Source organism: Salmo trutta, chromosome 12, assembly GCF_901001165.1.
Source record: "Salmo trutta chromosome 12, fSalTru1.1, whole genome shotgun sequence".
In the NCBI taxonomy this organism is placed as follows: domain Eukaryota; kingdom Metazoa; phylum Chordata; class Actinopteri; order Salmoniformes; family Salmonidae; genus Salmo; species Salmo trutta.
In genome coordinates, this window is record NC_042968.1 from 64,882,898 (window position 1) to 64,897,486 (window position 14,589).

The 14,589-nt window shown below is 44.1% G+C and overlaps 1 protein-coding gene across 1 annotated transcript in view; it reads left to right on the plus strand.

The window, feature by feature from the left end:
* The first annotated feature begins 2,974 nt into the window (after positions 1–2,974).
* Positions 2,975–14,589, plus strand: part of LOC115203985 (whirlin) — a 144,086-nt gene continuing 132,471 nt past the window's right edge. The window contains exons 1-2 of the mRNA XM_029769149.1: positions 2,975–4,210; positions 4,364–4,582. Coding sequence (XP_029625009.1) covers positions 3,836–4,210; positions 4,364–4,582 — 594 coding nt within the window. The 5' untranslated portion in view covers positions 2,975–3,835. The remainder of the gene's footprint in view (positions 4,211–4,363; positions 4,583–14,589) is intronic.

A 14,589-nucleotide genomic window follows, 5' to 3' on the forward strand; every position in this document is an offset into this window, starting at 1 on the left:
AAACTACCATAACAGCCTTGGTCGGTTTTCATCTTCGTACTGCATTTAGAGGAATGAGAGCGGAGAGCTGAAGTAAATGATTCCTTCAATTCAATGGTGTAGCGAGCATTACCTGATAAGTGCTTGGCTTTAACAGGGATACAAATCAAATAAGACAACGAATGGACATAGGGAGGGATGGAGCCATTTATATCTCTGTGTATGATTCTAGAGAGAGATCACTTTGGATAACGCGCAATGCAAATTCACTTCCTGCTGTTGAGAAATGGACCAAAATAAATGCATGCATGAAATACAGGATAAGAATAGTTGCTAATCCCCAAGGAACTCTTTCTTCCAGTTCAACAGCCTTTCTAGCCATTTAAACTTAATGCACTAAGCTCTCAGTCAAATGGCTTACCAAAATCACTAGCATCCGACTAGCCTACCTCTGGGATATCACACTACTCTGTGTATCAGAAGATTTGTTTTGAACTGTTATGGAAGGGGGATAACTAGTCAGTTGCACAACTGAGTACATTGAACTGAAATGTGTCTTCTGCATTTAACCCAACCCCTCATAGAGGTGCAGGGGGCTGTCTTAATCGACGTCATCGGCTCCCAGGGAGCCATTGTTGTTGGGGTTAACTGCCTTGCTCAGACTGGCAGATTTTTCCACCTTGCTGGCTCAGGGATTCGAACCAGCTACCTTTCGGTTGCTTAACCGCTAGGCTACCTGCCGCCTGTTATAAATTGTTATTGACCCATATACGTACGTCTACATCATCAATTTCTATAATGAAAAAATCTACAACAAATTGCCCTGTCTACTATAGAAATTGGAAGGTAATGGAACTAGGAGTGGCAATAGCACACTGTTATGATAATATAGATTTTTGTAGTTTTTAGAGGGGCTGATGTTGCTGAATGGAGACCATTCCAGTAGTATGGAGGGAATAAACAGTTTCCATTTGCACAAAACTGATGACTGGGGACAGGACTGAGTCATATTCAACTAAGCCTATTACATAAAGCACTTAAGTCTCTTTCGCAGTACAAAATTATTCAAATAATCAGGAACAGTTCTGTCTGCTATTTATATCATTTTTCATTCTCTCTATGTCATTCACAACTGTTGATAGCAAAAACCCCTTGATACACACACACGCACACACACACACACACACAGACACGCACGCACGCACGCACACACATACACACACACACAAGCAAGCACTCACACACACACTGTCCACGGTGCTGAATGTTATCTCATTTTCTGCAGCTCTCTCTCTCGCACACACACATACACACGCACACACACACACTGAAGTCCATTCAGATGGCTCTGTCAGAAGGTTCTTGATTTTTGCACCACACTCTTGGTAGTGGCTTACAGCGGCCTCAATTATACTTTAATTGTCTGCCACTATGAACTATAGGATTAATATTTGTCTGTCCTTGCAATCGCAATGCGGAGCTTCTGCAGTAACATTGAAAATCAAGCTGATAGCCAAAGCCATTAGCTTGGCCGGTGCTGTGAGGGAAGAGACTTGTTAATTGCCTCTCTCTCTCTCTCTCTCTCTCTCTCTCATCTCTGCTTATTGTAGTGGAATTGTTCTTGTTGGTCACTCTTTCTCCATCCGATTGTGGATGCTCTGCTTTATAATAGTGTTTTATTTTGCTTTCCCTCAGCGATCGCCCCCAAACTCCTTTAATTAGCGCTATCAATCACTCCCGCTCTCTTTCTCCGTCTCTCTCTCTCTCTCTGACCCGTACCCACAGCTCAGTTTAGTGGAGACAAGGACTCCATTCCTCATTATCCTTCACAGGTGAACCTTTACTGAGACGGCTGGAGCGCGTCTCCCAGAGCCACTGGACGTTTCTCAGATGAGCATAGTTTAACATGGCTGCGCTGTTGTCTCATAAACAGATCGTATAGAGAGCACCTTAGGAAAGGGGAAAGGACTTATTAACATGCTAATACCATGTTGATGGGATGCGTGGCGCATGGTGCACGGTGCAAAGTCCTGTTCTATTGACATTGCTATTGGACAATTCCTCTCTGGCAAACTTGGATGCATTCAGCAGGGCACAGTATTGTGGAAGACAGAAACATGTAGAATCATGCCAGCTCTATACGTGACACGTCTATCTGTAATGTTTGCCTACTGAACACGTCCCTGATCTGCGGTCACTTGTGCATTTGTTTACTATTTAACTCATTGCTTTCTGTCTCATTAGTCGACGCAGTGGACTGGCAGGCTGATTCTGTCCAACGATAATCCAGTGCTAATCCAGTATCACAGATGGCCTATAATTAGACCAGCTAGATGTGATGTTATCTGTAGATTTGTGCCTCCCTCCATGCTTCCCACTCAATGATAACAATGTCTACTCACTGATAACATGTGACTAGAATTACTTATATTGCTGTATCTCTACTATCATATTGTTTTATTAGTGGTCTTGGTTGAAATGTTGACCTTGGGCAAACATTTTTACTATGAGAGATGTGTCATTCTTAGACTTTTTGGATGTGTCTATTCACAGGGGAGAGGAATACATTGTCTGTGCACTAAAGCCCACATAATTACATCAGATTGCTGTGGTAAAGCCAATTAAACAATCAGTCATTTCTTTGCTCACTGCATATTGATGCCATGTGTATTCGCGTCGTTATTATTATCGATGCATCTGTGCGTGCCTGCGTGCATAATGACTGCGTCAATCTGTAGCGCGCTTCGAATATTGAACTTTTCAATTAAACTAAAAAGGTATCGCCAATTAGAGTTCTGTCTGCACTCCGTCGACCCCACGAGTGTGTGTTGTTTGTTACCAAGCAACTTATTCACTCCACACTGTCGGCTGCGTCATTTCCTCCTGACAAGAGACTGGAGAGAGGGAGCGACACACTCTAGCAGCGTCTATATGCTCGGGAAGCTCGCGGAGACGCATCTGCCGACTAGGTCAACGCAAGGCTGGATAAAAATAAAGAGGGATATAAACAAAAAACTACCAGGATTTTTTAAAACTCTGGATTACTTGAAAATGGCTGAATTATCTATGCGTTATTTCTAACACTTTTAAAGCTCCGCCTGGATATATTTGGATAGACAACTCCACAATATGAACTTCGGTCGCCGATAAAGGAACCAAGCAAAATAACTTATATCAAGAACATCGCGCGTATTATTTTCCGCATCTTCCGCACACATAATGGTAGGCTTAAGTTTACCACTTGATATTCATGAGTAGTAGACATGTTTTCTTTTTTTGCGCTCTAGCTTTGCTCTAGTGCCTGTTGACGAGGTGATATCAGTGGATACTGGAGAAGCAGCTCGCGGGCTACCTGATCTCTTCATGCACAAAAGCAAGACACGAGCTAATGACAAAGAAGCTTGTCGTGCTCACCATTACGCTTTCTGACAGGGTTGTGAGTTTTCTGACCAAGGTCCCAAAAGGTTTCTTCTATGTGCGTTAGTCTATTTCAGGTGCCTTTTTGACGCATGATTAGCCTAACTTATTACGCATTAGGCCCACTGAAGTTCTGATGTTAGGCTATTATTAAACTGCAAATCTGTTGAATATGTCCTATAGTTTGTGTTTGAAATTATAACATTGTACTTAAAGTTGTTTATTTCATTGCTCGAGGCTGCGTTGTAAGACTGTTGGAATTCAGCCGGTTGGCTAAGCCAGACCCAGGCTCAGACCTAACCAGTATGACTATTAGTGGAGTGGACGTCCTGCAGGAATCGCTATGCCACGCTCCGTTTTAAAGGAGCACAACCCAGCACTGTCAGCCCCTAATGCCCAAATGTCTCCCCGCTCCAGTGTTGCTGCGTGACCCAGTCACATGTCTAGAATGAGCACGGATCTAGAGCGTATGTCGCTCAACTCCTCCTCGGCCAACTCGGTGGCCTCGAGTGCCCGCACGCTGTCAGCCAATGTCAAGAAGCTGCACAACGCGCTCAACCTGCTGCTCAACGAATTGGAGCGGGAGCAGTTCATCCACTGCCTCAACGTGTACCACTCCAAGCGTAATGTCTACGACCTGGTTCAAACACTTAAAGTCATCCTCAATGCGCCCAGCAAACGCCAACTTCTGCCCATGCTACGGCAGGTCATTCCCCGCTCCGACCAGCTTTTGTTTGACCAGCATACCTCGGAGGGCCTTTACTTGAAATCGGATTTACTTGCCAGAAATGGGAGCGCCGAAGCGTTGGGCGAAGTTCCCAGTGGGAGTCCAACTCCTCCTGGGCATTTCTTGCCAACACCTCCCGTATCTCAAGTTGCGATGCGCGGCTCTCCGGATAGTTTCAGCACCAGCAGTGATGGGACAGCTCCCCTCGTCCCGCTGCTCGGGAGAGGCTTTCTGCACGAGCCTCCAGGAGAGGTTCGACAGGTGACCCTGAAACGGCACAAGAGCAACGAGGGCTTGGGTTTCAGTATCCGCGGAGGCTCGGAGCACGGGGTCGGGATCTATGTGTCTCTGGTGGAGCCGGGATCCCTGGCCGAAAAGGAGGGACTAAGGATTGGGGATCAGATTATGAAAGTCAACAACACAGTGTTCGATAAAGTCACGCATGCTGAAGCAGTGAAGGTAAGTGTGTGTGTGTGTGTGTGTGTGTGTGTGTGTGTGTGTGTGTGTGTGTGTGTGTGTGTGTGTGTGTGTGTGTGTGTGTGTGTGTGTGTGTGTGTGTGTGTGTGTGTGTTATATTAACTGTCACGTTTCAGCCCAGCAATATATAGCATGTAATCACAATACAGAGTTAATACAGAGAACACCAAACACACCACAACACACATTCACAGAAGAGAGCGAAAGGAAATACTTTAAAACAGGGTTCAGATGAAATTGATGCTGGTTTACAATGTTTTACTCCCACTGTACAGCCTGCCTCTACTAGCTCTCCTATGCTCCACTTTTTTAAAGTTCCCCTGAAGCTCTTAACTGAGCAGTCTGTCTTGGCTCAGCTTCTGGAGTCTGTGCCAGGGTGGGCCACACAGTCAGCACTTAGAGCTTTTTTAGGATCATCTTTTTCGTGGCACGCTTGGCGGCGAGGAACAGCACCGTGACGGGAACTGGGTCGTAAATCCCGCCATCCCGTGGCCACGTCCAATTGGACGAAGCAGAGAGAGAGAGAGAGAGAGAGAGAGAGACGTCTGTCTACCTACCGCTTCATCCGATTGATCTGAGTCTCTGACTCAGTGATGAAACAGAGAAGGCTGGAGAGGAGATTACCTTCCCTTTGGCTGGACTCTCTCTCTCTCTATACCAGGGCAGCGCACTCTTTTGCTGTTTAGGAATGAACAGAATATCTGACTAGTGAAATGAAATGCACACTCTTACAGTTGTTCAGAGTTACTCCACTGGGACTTCTGCTGTTGTCTGAGCTGCCTGTGTGTGGATGGCTGGGGATGGGGGATGTGGGATGGGGGAACAGATATGTGGAGCAGTAAGGTGGAGGTACTAGTTAACCCAGCTGTTAACCCACCATGCATACTGTTAACTGGTAAAGATCCACCAGGCATACTGTTAACTGGTAAAGGTCCACCAGGCATACTGTTAACTGGTAAAGGTCCACCAGGCATGCTGTTAACTGGTAAAGATCCACCAGGCATGCTGTTAACTGGTAAAGATCCACCAGGCATGCTGTTAACTGGTAAAGGCCCACCATGCATACTGTTAACTGGTAAAGATCCACCAGGCATGCTGTTAACTGGTAAAGATCCACCAGGCATGCTGTTAACTGGTAAAGATCCACCAGGCATGCTGTTAACTGGTAAAGATCCACCAGGCATGCTGTTAACTGGTAAAGGTCCACCAGGCATACTGTTAACTGGTAAAGATCCACCATGCATACTGTTAACTGGTAAAGATCCACCAGGCATGCTGTTAACTGGTAAAGGTCCACCAGGCATGCTGTTAACTGGTGAAGGTCCACCAGGCATGCTGTTAACTGGTAAAGGTCCACCAGGCATACTGTTAACTGGTAAAGATCCACCAGGCATGCTGTTAACTGGTAAAGGTCCACCAGGCATACTGTTAACTGGTAAAGATCCACCAGGCATGCTGTTAACTGGTAAAGGTCCACCAGGCATACTGTTAACTGGTAAATATCCACCAGGCATGCTGTTAACTGGTAAAGGTCCACCAGGCATACTGTTAACTGGTAAAGATCCACCAGGCATACTGTTAACTGGTAAAGGTCCACCATGCATACTGTTAACTGGTAAAGATCCACCAGGCATACTGTTAACTGGTAAAGGCCCACCATGCATACTGTTAACTGGTAAAGGTCCACCAGGCATACTGTTAACTGGTAAAGATCCACCAGGCATGCTGTAAGTCAGGCCTCTCTTGGTCTCTGGGGGTCTTGTCAGTGATCATCAAAGATTGAACTTTCTCTAGCTGACGGTAAATTGTCATGGCCATGATGAACGTACAATTCCCTCTGGCTGAGCCTAGGGGCCTGTCTGTGTGTGGACTGCATGTGTAAGGAGCAGGTATGTAAGCAGGTACATGACTGAGAGTAAGGTCAACAGCAAGATTGGATTCTTAAGTAGATTTCTACCACTGTAGTAGTTCTTCTAATTCTTCTTCTTCTGTCATTTGTGTCCTGAGGTTCAAATGGCAAAGTGATGACAGTGTATTTATTGTAAGAGGACTTTTAGCGTGCTTCTGTTGCCTATTCCTTATAGGTCATGCTATGCTATAAGGTCACACTGAGTGGTCATAGCTCATATCCAAGAGACCGCAATTTGTAACACCTTTTAAAATAATTAAATGATCTGTCCAAAATTCACCGCTCCCTTGTTGAGAATATATTTTGCAGAATTGTAAACGTTGCAAAAAACAGCACTGAGCTCCGTTCATGATTTACCGATATGGACATTGGCTGCAGCTCAACAACCCCTATGTTTTCTGCCCTAAATAATTGTGGTCCAATCCTGGCCAGGGTTTCCTGGCTCACCACTTGTTGTTTAAGTACAGGACCGGCCCACTTTCGTAATGATGCGGGGGTGTGCCGTGCGTCATCCTCTCCACACAGATAGCTCAAAAGAGAGAAGAGACCAAAACAGAGTGCTGAGGCCAGCTGGGGTCTGCTGTGGTCACTTGGGTCCATTCCTTTTTTTAATTACGAAGTGAATTATATATCAAATGCTTTAATTACACAGGCGGAGACTAATTCCTCTTGCCTTTGTGTGACTGTGCACCGGTTTGATTAATATTGAAATGGTTTCCCGGGGTGCGTTTGGAGGACGGGTTAAGAAGGAGATTTCATCCCAAATGACACCCTGTTTCCTATGTAGTGCATTACTTTTGACCAGGGCCCATAGGGAATAGGGTGGCATTTGGGACACACCCTGAAGTCACATCCGTCTCGCTGATCCCAATTTCTGCATTTACAGCCACGGGAGAAGATGGAGCTATCCTTCACACAATCTTTCAGCCATAATCTTTACCCTTTTTCTCATGTTTTCACTGTCGCTCATACTCAGACTCTTCCTTGTCATCTTTCTACTTCCCCCGTTTTCTCATCATGTACAGAAAACACATACATCCCTCTCTTCCTGCCACCGGCTTATATTGGTCACATGCACGCAGGCACGCAATAAACACGCACGCATGCACACACACACACACACACACACACACACACACACACACACACACACACACACACACACACACACACACACACACACACACACACATACACACACACACACACATACACACACACACACACACACACACACTGGCAGACTCTTTGTCAACATTCTTCATCCCCTGTCTGTCTTAAAGTACTGTTTGTATTCACCTCCAGTCTCTCCTGGGATCCTCCACAGCTGCCCTAACACATTGATTCCATTCTGGCTGTCTAATTGTTTTACAATGGACTGCAAGGTTGGGTCAGTTCACAGCCAAGGTGTCTCTAATCCATCACCTGGTCTCACTTGTTCTCTACAGGCAGAGTATTGCTGGACTAGCCATTAATATCACCTATTCACTGCCCAGAGCTGTGGTCAGATATGTGCTGAAATATCACTCATTCTATTAGCGTCTGGCCTGTTCACTTACGCTAACATTGATTTCAATGGAGACACTGGAGACCGCATTGGGAGCACCATTAAAGTAACAGTTCAATTGTCTGGGTGGTACATGGTTTAGGTGACACCATGAAAATGTAGGGCTAAACTCAGACAATTGAAACGCTTGTATGGGACTTGCAGCTTTATTACTTTAACTGTGTCCCAAATGGAACCCTGTTCCCTATTTAGTGCACAACCGGGCTCTGGTCAAAAGTAGTGCACTATGTAGGGAATAGGGTGCCATTTGGGACACAAACTGCATGATTTATTGTGGAGTACCTTGCCTCCTCAATGGACTCTGACACTGTTTACAATGTGCGTTGATCACTCTGGTCATAGATAGCACCCTTAGCATATGTCTGATTTCAGCTCCGATGGATTTACAGCTGAACTGGGCATGGGGGATTCTCTCAAAGGCCTTGTCTGTGTCCCAACTAGCACCCTATCCCCTATGTAGTGCACTACTTTTGCTCCGGTCAAAAGTAGTGCACTATAAAGGGAATAGGGCGCCATATGGGACACAGCCCCTCTCTCCTCCCAAGGTTACGTGGGAAGGGTGAGCCTCCGGTGGAGGTCTGAGGTGAATATTAAGTAGGATAACAGGATGGAGGGATGGAGGGATGGAGGGATGGAGGGATGGCTCTGTCTGGGCTATTTGGATTTTTGCTCAGTAGCTTTTGACAGGTATGTGTTTGATATAGGATGGAGATTTAAACAGGCGTGCTGACACAGACGCGTACACGCACGTACACACGCACACACGCACACACACGGTTGTGCCTTAGTTAGGGCTTAGTTATCGTGCAAAGGAAAGGAAGACCACCCTGGCTGGTGTGTTGATAATCCTGTTTCCTTCACTGAGGATGAGAGAGGGAGACAATGAGGAGCGTATCAGGGGCTTTTCACTAGTATCACACTGAAACATGTTGAGTGGAAATCATTTTCCTTGGAGAAAAACACAAATACATACACTCTCTCTCTCACACACACACGCACACACACACACACACCCTGCTGCTGCTTACTGCCTGATGGGTGCCGCCAGCTAACGATTTCCCTTCCAGAGGAGGAGGAGGAGAGAGAGAGGGGGAGGGCCAGATGGAGAGAGGGGGGGGGGGGTTGTTAGAGTTGCAGAATGGGATAGGATTTGAATCATCTCAAGGTATGGGACTTGATGGAAAATTCTGGATGTTTTATACTCATGTTCAGGACCAGAAGTGATCCTAACCACAGAACAGGAAAAGTTACAGCACATGAAGACCCAGAGTTTTTCCCTGTCAGGTCAAAGCAGTAAGGAAACAATTACTGGCCGTATTCACTTTCAATATTATTATCAATCTTTAATCATGTTCAATATTAATATATTTAACCAGGGTACGAATTATGGGGGAGTCAGGGGGTGGTCAACTCCCCTGAATGAGATATTAGCTCCCCTAAATACAACAAAAATCTATCTTTGGGGGGGGATTTCTAAATAAGGCTAATTTAAGCATTCTCCTGTTTGTTTAAAATGCAGTGCTAAACATGGTTTACAGTGGTAAACATGGTTTACAGTGGCAAATTTGAAAATAAAAGCACCTCTTTCTGATGCTTTAAACCATATATTTCTACATGGCTGCACAAACCGTCTCGCTTTCCACGGCGCTGTTCACTCAGTAGTGCTGAATTTCGGCCTCAGCTGAGCTCCTGTAAACACAAAATTTATTTTGTTTCTCCTCATTTGCACCATCTGTTTTCCATGCGTCCTTGATAAAAATAACCAATGCCTTTATTCCAATGCATTAGATTTATCTGTTGATTTATCATTGTTTGCTTTTGTCAGTCCTCTGTTTAGAGCGCTCAGCCAAAAGAAGTCGACCGTTTATTTAGCGTCAATGTTTTATATCGGTGTTTGTTTTTCTTTCCTCGATCAGCGGATGATGGTCGCCAATATCAATTGACAATTAGCCTACAGCTGGACACCAATGCGCATCCAATCCATCCAACGTTAATGACAGTAGGCCTGTATTAGACTCTTTAGAAGCATGTGATATTGTAACGGCATAGGACTACATTATTGTGGATTTGTGTCCCCATGAGAACTGTTTTCACGGTGAAACATAATGAAATGTGACGTAGGTATAGTTACACTTAGAGTGCATTTACCGCGATCTCACTGTTTACAGAAAAATTTATTGAACGTCTAGGGAGCGTAATATTTCTTTACCGCGACTGGCGATCAGAGTTTACCCACCTTTTTTTTAACCACTATGTCACTGGCTACGGGTAGGCCTATTAGAAGTTCATGGTAATACACATTGTAGCCCAGTGTAGCACATTTACTGTGTGTGTTAGGGTGACCATCCTGTTTTTCCCAGGACAATTTTCAGCACCATTTCAGATGTCCCGACTTAATCAATGGCAATTGGCAAATTTCATTAGGCACACTTTTTGGTGTTTTGTAAACAGATGTTTATTTCCATTTATACAACAGGTGGGTCTAATCATGAAAGCTGATTGGTTAAAACCGCATTCCTGGCGGTGTCTATTCCACAAGTTACAACCGGCTAAATCTATGACGTTAAAATGCCTATTTACTCTGTTCCATCTGACTGCGCAATCCACTGTCTCATCAGCCCAGCCAGGCAATTTATAAAATTGATCTCCACTATAAAAAGCATCTAGACATTATCTCACACTTCTTTTAGACTAACATTTCGTTTTCAACAGCAGAGATTTGTATAAACCTTGCTGTCTGTCCGACATTTGCAATATTGTCCCATAGTTTATTTAACTAGGCAAGTCAGTTAAGAACAAATTCTTATTTTCAATGACGGCCTAGGAACAGTGGGTTAACTGCCTTGTTCAGGGGCAGAACGACAGATTTTTACCTTGTCAGCTCGGGGATTCGATCTTGGTACCTTTCGGTTACAAAAGGTATATTGGCATGGTTTTCCAGCCCTCGACATCATCTAGGGTCTAACACATTTACGTCATTTACACCACCCGTGACAATATATCCTCCAAACACCGACTTCTAGGGCATTATAACTTAATTATCAAATGGCGAGTGTAGGCTACATGCATTGCACTGTTTGGATTATTTTGGAGCAGATGAACATGCACACGTATCCTACTTACATTTTTTGGGGTGTTTATGCCACATTAAAAGGTCATTCATTTTTACCATTAAATAACAGCATTATTATTAGGCGCCCCCGATTGTCATGGTGTAATTCACACTCTGTAATTACAACAGTCAGTCTCTTCCAACTGCATGCAGTGTCAAGTCTGGTATGACATAGTGAGCTAATTGGTCACAAGTCGATTCTGCTAGTCCACTTATCAAGCTGTTTCATGTTGTAAATAGATAATGATTGGTCCTATAGCTACAACCAGGATCCATCTACAGAGCATGACAGTATGAGAGCTTTTTCTTTGGCACCTTATTCCCTATATAGTGCACTACTTTTGATCAGGACCTATAGGCTAGTGCACTATGTAGGGAATATGGTGCCACTTGGGACATAGCTTTATCTAGGGGATCCAGATGTCTTCTTTATCTCCAGGATCACCTGGGAGGAGCTCTGTCTCTCTCTGGGTCATCTGATGCACGTCAGCATCGAGACTCTTCTCTCCCACGTCACATGACCCTGGACACTCAGTCTGCCACCTCCCTCCTCGCTACCATCTGTTGCGTACAATAAAATAACTCTCACTGGTACCTGTTATCACTACTGATATGCAAGTACATATAAACACAAACACACACATATAAACCCACGCAACCACACACACACAAACAAACACATACCTGAGGAGAAGGTAAGGAGACAGAATGAATGAGTGCCCTTCTCCTCCTCTGCATAAGATCTCTGTGTACCACTGCTAGCTAGGTGGGCATCTGCCTTGCTAATGAGTGATCCGGGAAGGTATTGATTTTAAGCACATGGGAGAGCCCGGATGCCCAGTCCTGTTCAGTCCCCTCTCCTTGAAGACGTCTGATAGGCTGTGTCCCCTGCTCAAGGCTTCCTGGGTCTGAATTATTGAACAAGAGCTAAGCCTCACCGTATTGTCTGTCTATGAAAGAGAAAGGGCTAGACAGAGAAAGAGGTTTAGTTTTCTTTCTCTGCTGCTCTTTGGCAATCCTCTCTTGTCTGTCTGTCTGTCTGTCTGTCTGTCTGTCTGTCTGTCTGTCTGTCTGTCTGTCTGTCTGTCTGTCTGTCTGTCTGTCTGTCTGTCTGTCTGTCTGTCTGTCTGTCTGCCTGCCTGTCTGTCTGCCTGTCTGCCTGCCTGCCTGCCTGCCTGCCTGCCTGATTGCCTGCCTGCCTGCCTGCCTGCCTGCCTGCCTGTTGTATCCTGTCGATCAGAGAGCACAGGATACAACAGGTGTAATACAGTACAGTGAAATTCTTACTTGAGAGCTCTTTCCCAACAGTGCAGTAATAAAACAAATAATATAGATAATAAAACATCTAATAAAAACACACGAGATGCGAGATAAAATAAAGAAACCGGAGAATGCGAGTATATACAGGTCAGTGCCTGTCCCATACTCAATGTGCAGGGGTACAGGAGGTGGTGGAGGTAGGTATGTACATAGAAAGTGACTGGTAGTAGGATAAATACTCATGGTAATATGTACACTACCATTCAAAAGTTTGGGGTCACTTAGAAATGTCCTTGTTTTTGAAAGAAAATAACATCAAATTGATCAGAAATACATTGTAGACACTGTTAATGTTATAAATGACTATTGTAGCTGGAAACGGCTGATTTTTAATGGAATATCTACATAGGTGTACAGAGGCGCATTATCAGCAACCATCACTCCTGTGTTCCAATTGCACGTTGTGTTAGCTCATCCAAGTTTATAATTTTAAAAGGCTTATTGATCATTAGAAAACCCTTTTGCAATTATGTTAGCAAAGCTGAAAACTGTTGTTCTGATTAAAGAAGCAATAAAACTTGCCTTCTTTAGACTAGCAGAGTACCTGGAGAATCAGTATTTGGGCGTTCGATTACAGGCTCAAAATGGCTAGAAACAAAGACCTTTCTTCTGAAACTCGTCTGTCTATTCTTGTTCTGAGAAATGAAGGCTATTCCATGTGAGAAATTGCCAAGAAACTGAAGATCACGTACAACGCTGTGTACTATTCCCTTCACAGAACAGCGCAAACTGGCTCTAACCAGAATAGAAAGAGGAGTGGGAGGCCCAATGCACAACTGAGCAAGAGGACAAGTGCATTAGAGTGTCTAGTTTGAGAAACAGACGCCTCACAAGTCCTCAACTGGCAGCTTCATTACATAGTACCCGCAAAACACCAGTCTCAACGTCAACAGTGAAGAGGCGACTCCGGGATGCTGACCTTCTAGGCAGAGTTCCTCTGCTGTCCAGTGTCTGTGTTCTTTTGCTCATCTTAATCTTTTAGTTTTATTTACCAGTCTGAGATTTGACCTTTTCTTTGCAACTCTGCCTAGAAGGCCAGCATCCCGGAGTCGCTTCTTCACTGTTGACGTTGAGACTGGTGTTTTGCAGGTACTATTTAATGAAGCTGCCAGTTGAGGATCAGATACTCAACTAATCTAAAGAAGGCCAGTTTTATTGCTTCTTTAATCAGCAAAACAGTTTTCAGTTGTGCTAACATAATTGCAAAAGGGTTTTCTAATGATCAATTAGCCTTTTAAAATGATAAACTTGGATTAGTTAACACAATGTGCCATTGGAATACAGGAGTGATGGTTGCTGATAATGGGCCTCTGTACGCCTATGTAGATATTCCATTAAAAATCTGCCGTTTCCAGCTACAATAGTCATTTACAACATTAACAATGTCTACACTGTATTTCTGATCAATTTGATGTTATTTTAATTGACAAAAAAGTTGCTTTTCTTTCAAAATCAAGGACATTTCTAGTGACCCCAAACTTTTGAACGGTAGTGTACGTGTAAACGGTCTGATAGTAGGAATATATTATAAATACTAATGGTAGTGTATACTAATGGTAATATATACATGTAAACAGGGGTAAAAGTGATTGATAGTGAGTTAAATAGATGCATACAATTAGCAATGGAAATCATAATAATCAACGAGCAGCAGCGTAATGGTAATAATACATCTAAACAATATCATCTTTATAGCAAAGCCCATTCTCTTATGGAATATGCCATGGAGCTTCATCAATAAGTTGTCCCCACAGTGACTGTGCATACGTATCCCAACCAGAAGCCATGGATTACAGGCAACATTTTATTTTAATGATTTTTTTATTTCACCTTTATTTAACCAGGTAGGCCAGTTGAGAACAAGTTCTCATTTACAACTACGACCTGGCCAAGATAAAGCAAAGCAGTGCGACAAAAACAACAATACAGTTACGCATGGGATAAAAAAACGTACTTTGGTGACAAAACGGATGGCACCGTGATAGACTGCATCCAATTTGCTGAGTAGAGTGTTGGAGGCTATTTTGTAAATGACATCGCCGAAGTCAAGGATCGGCAGGATAGTCAGTTTTACGAGGGTA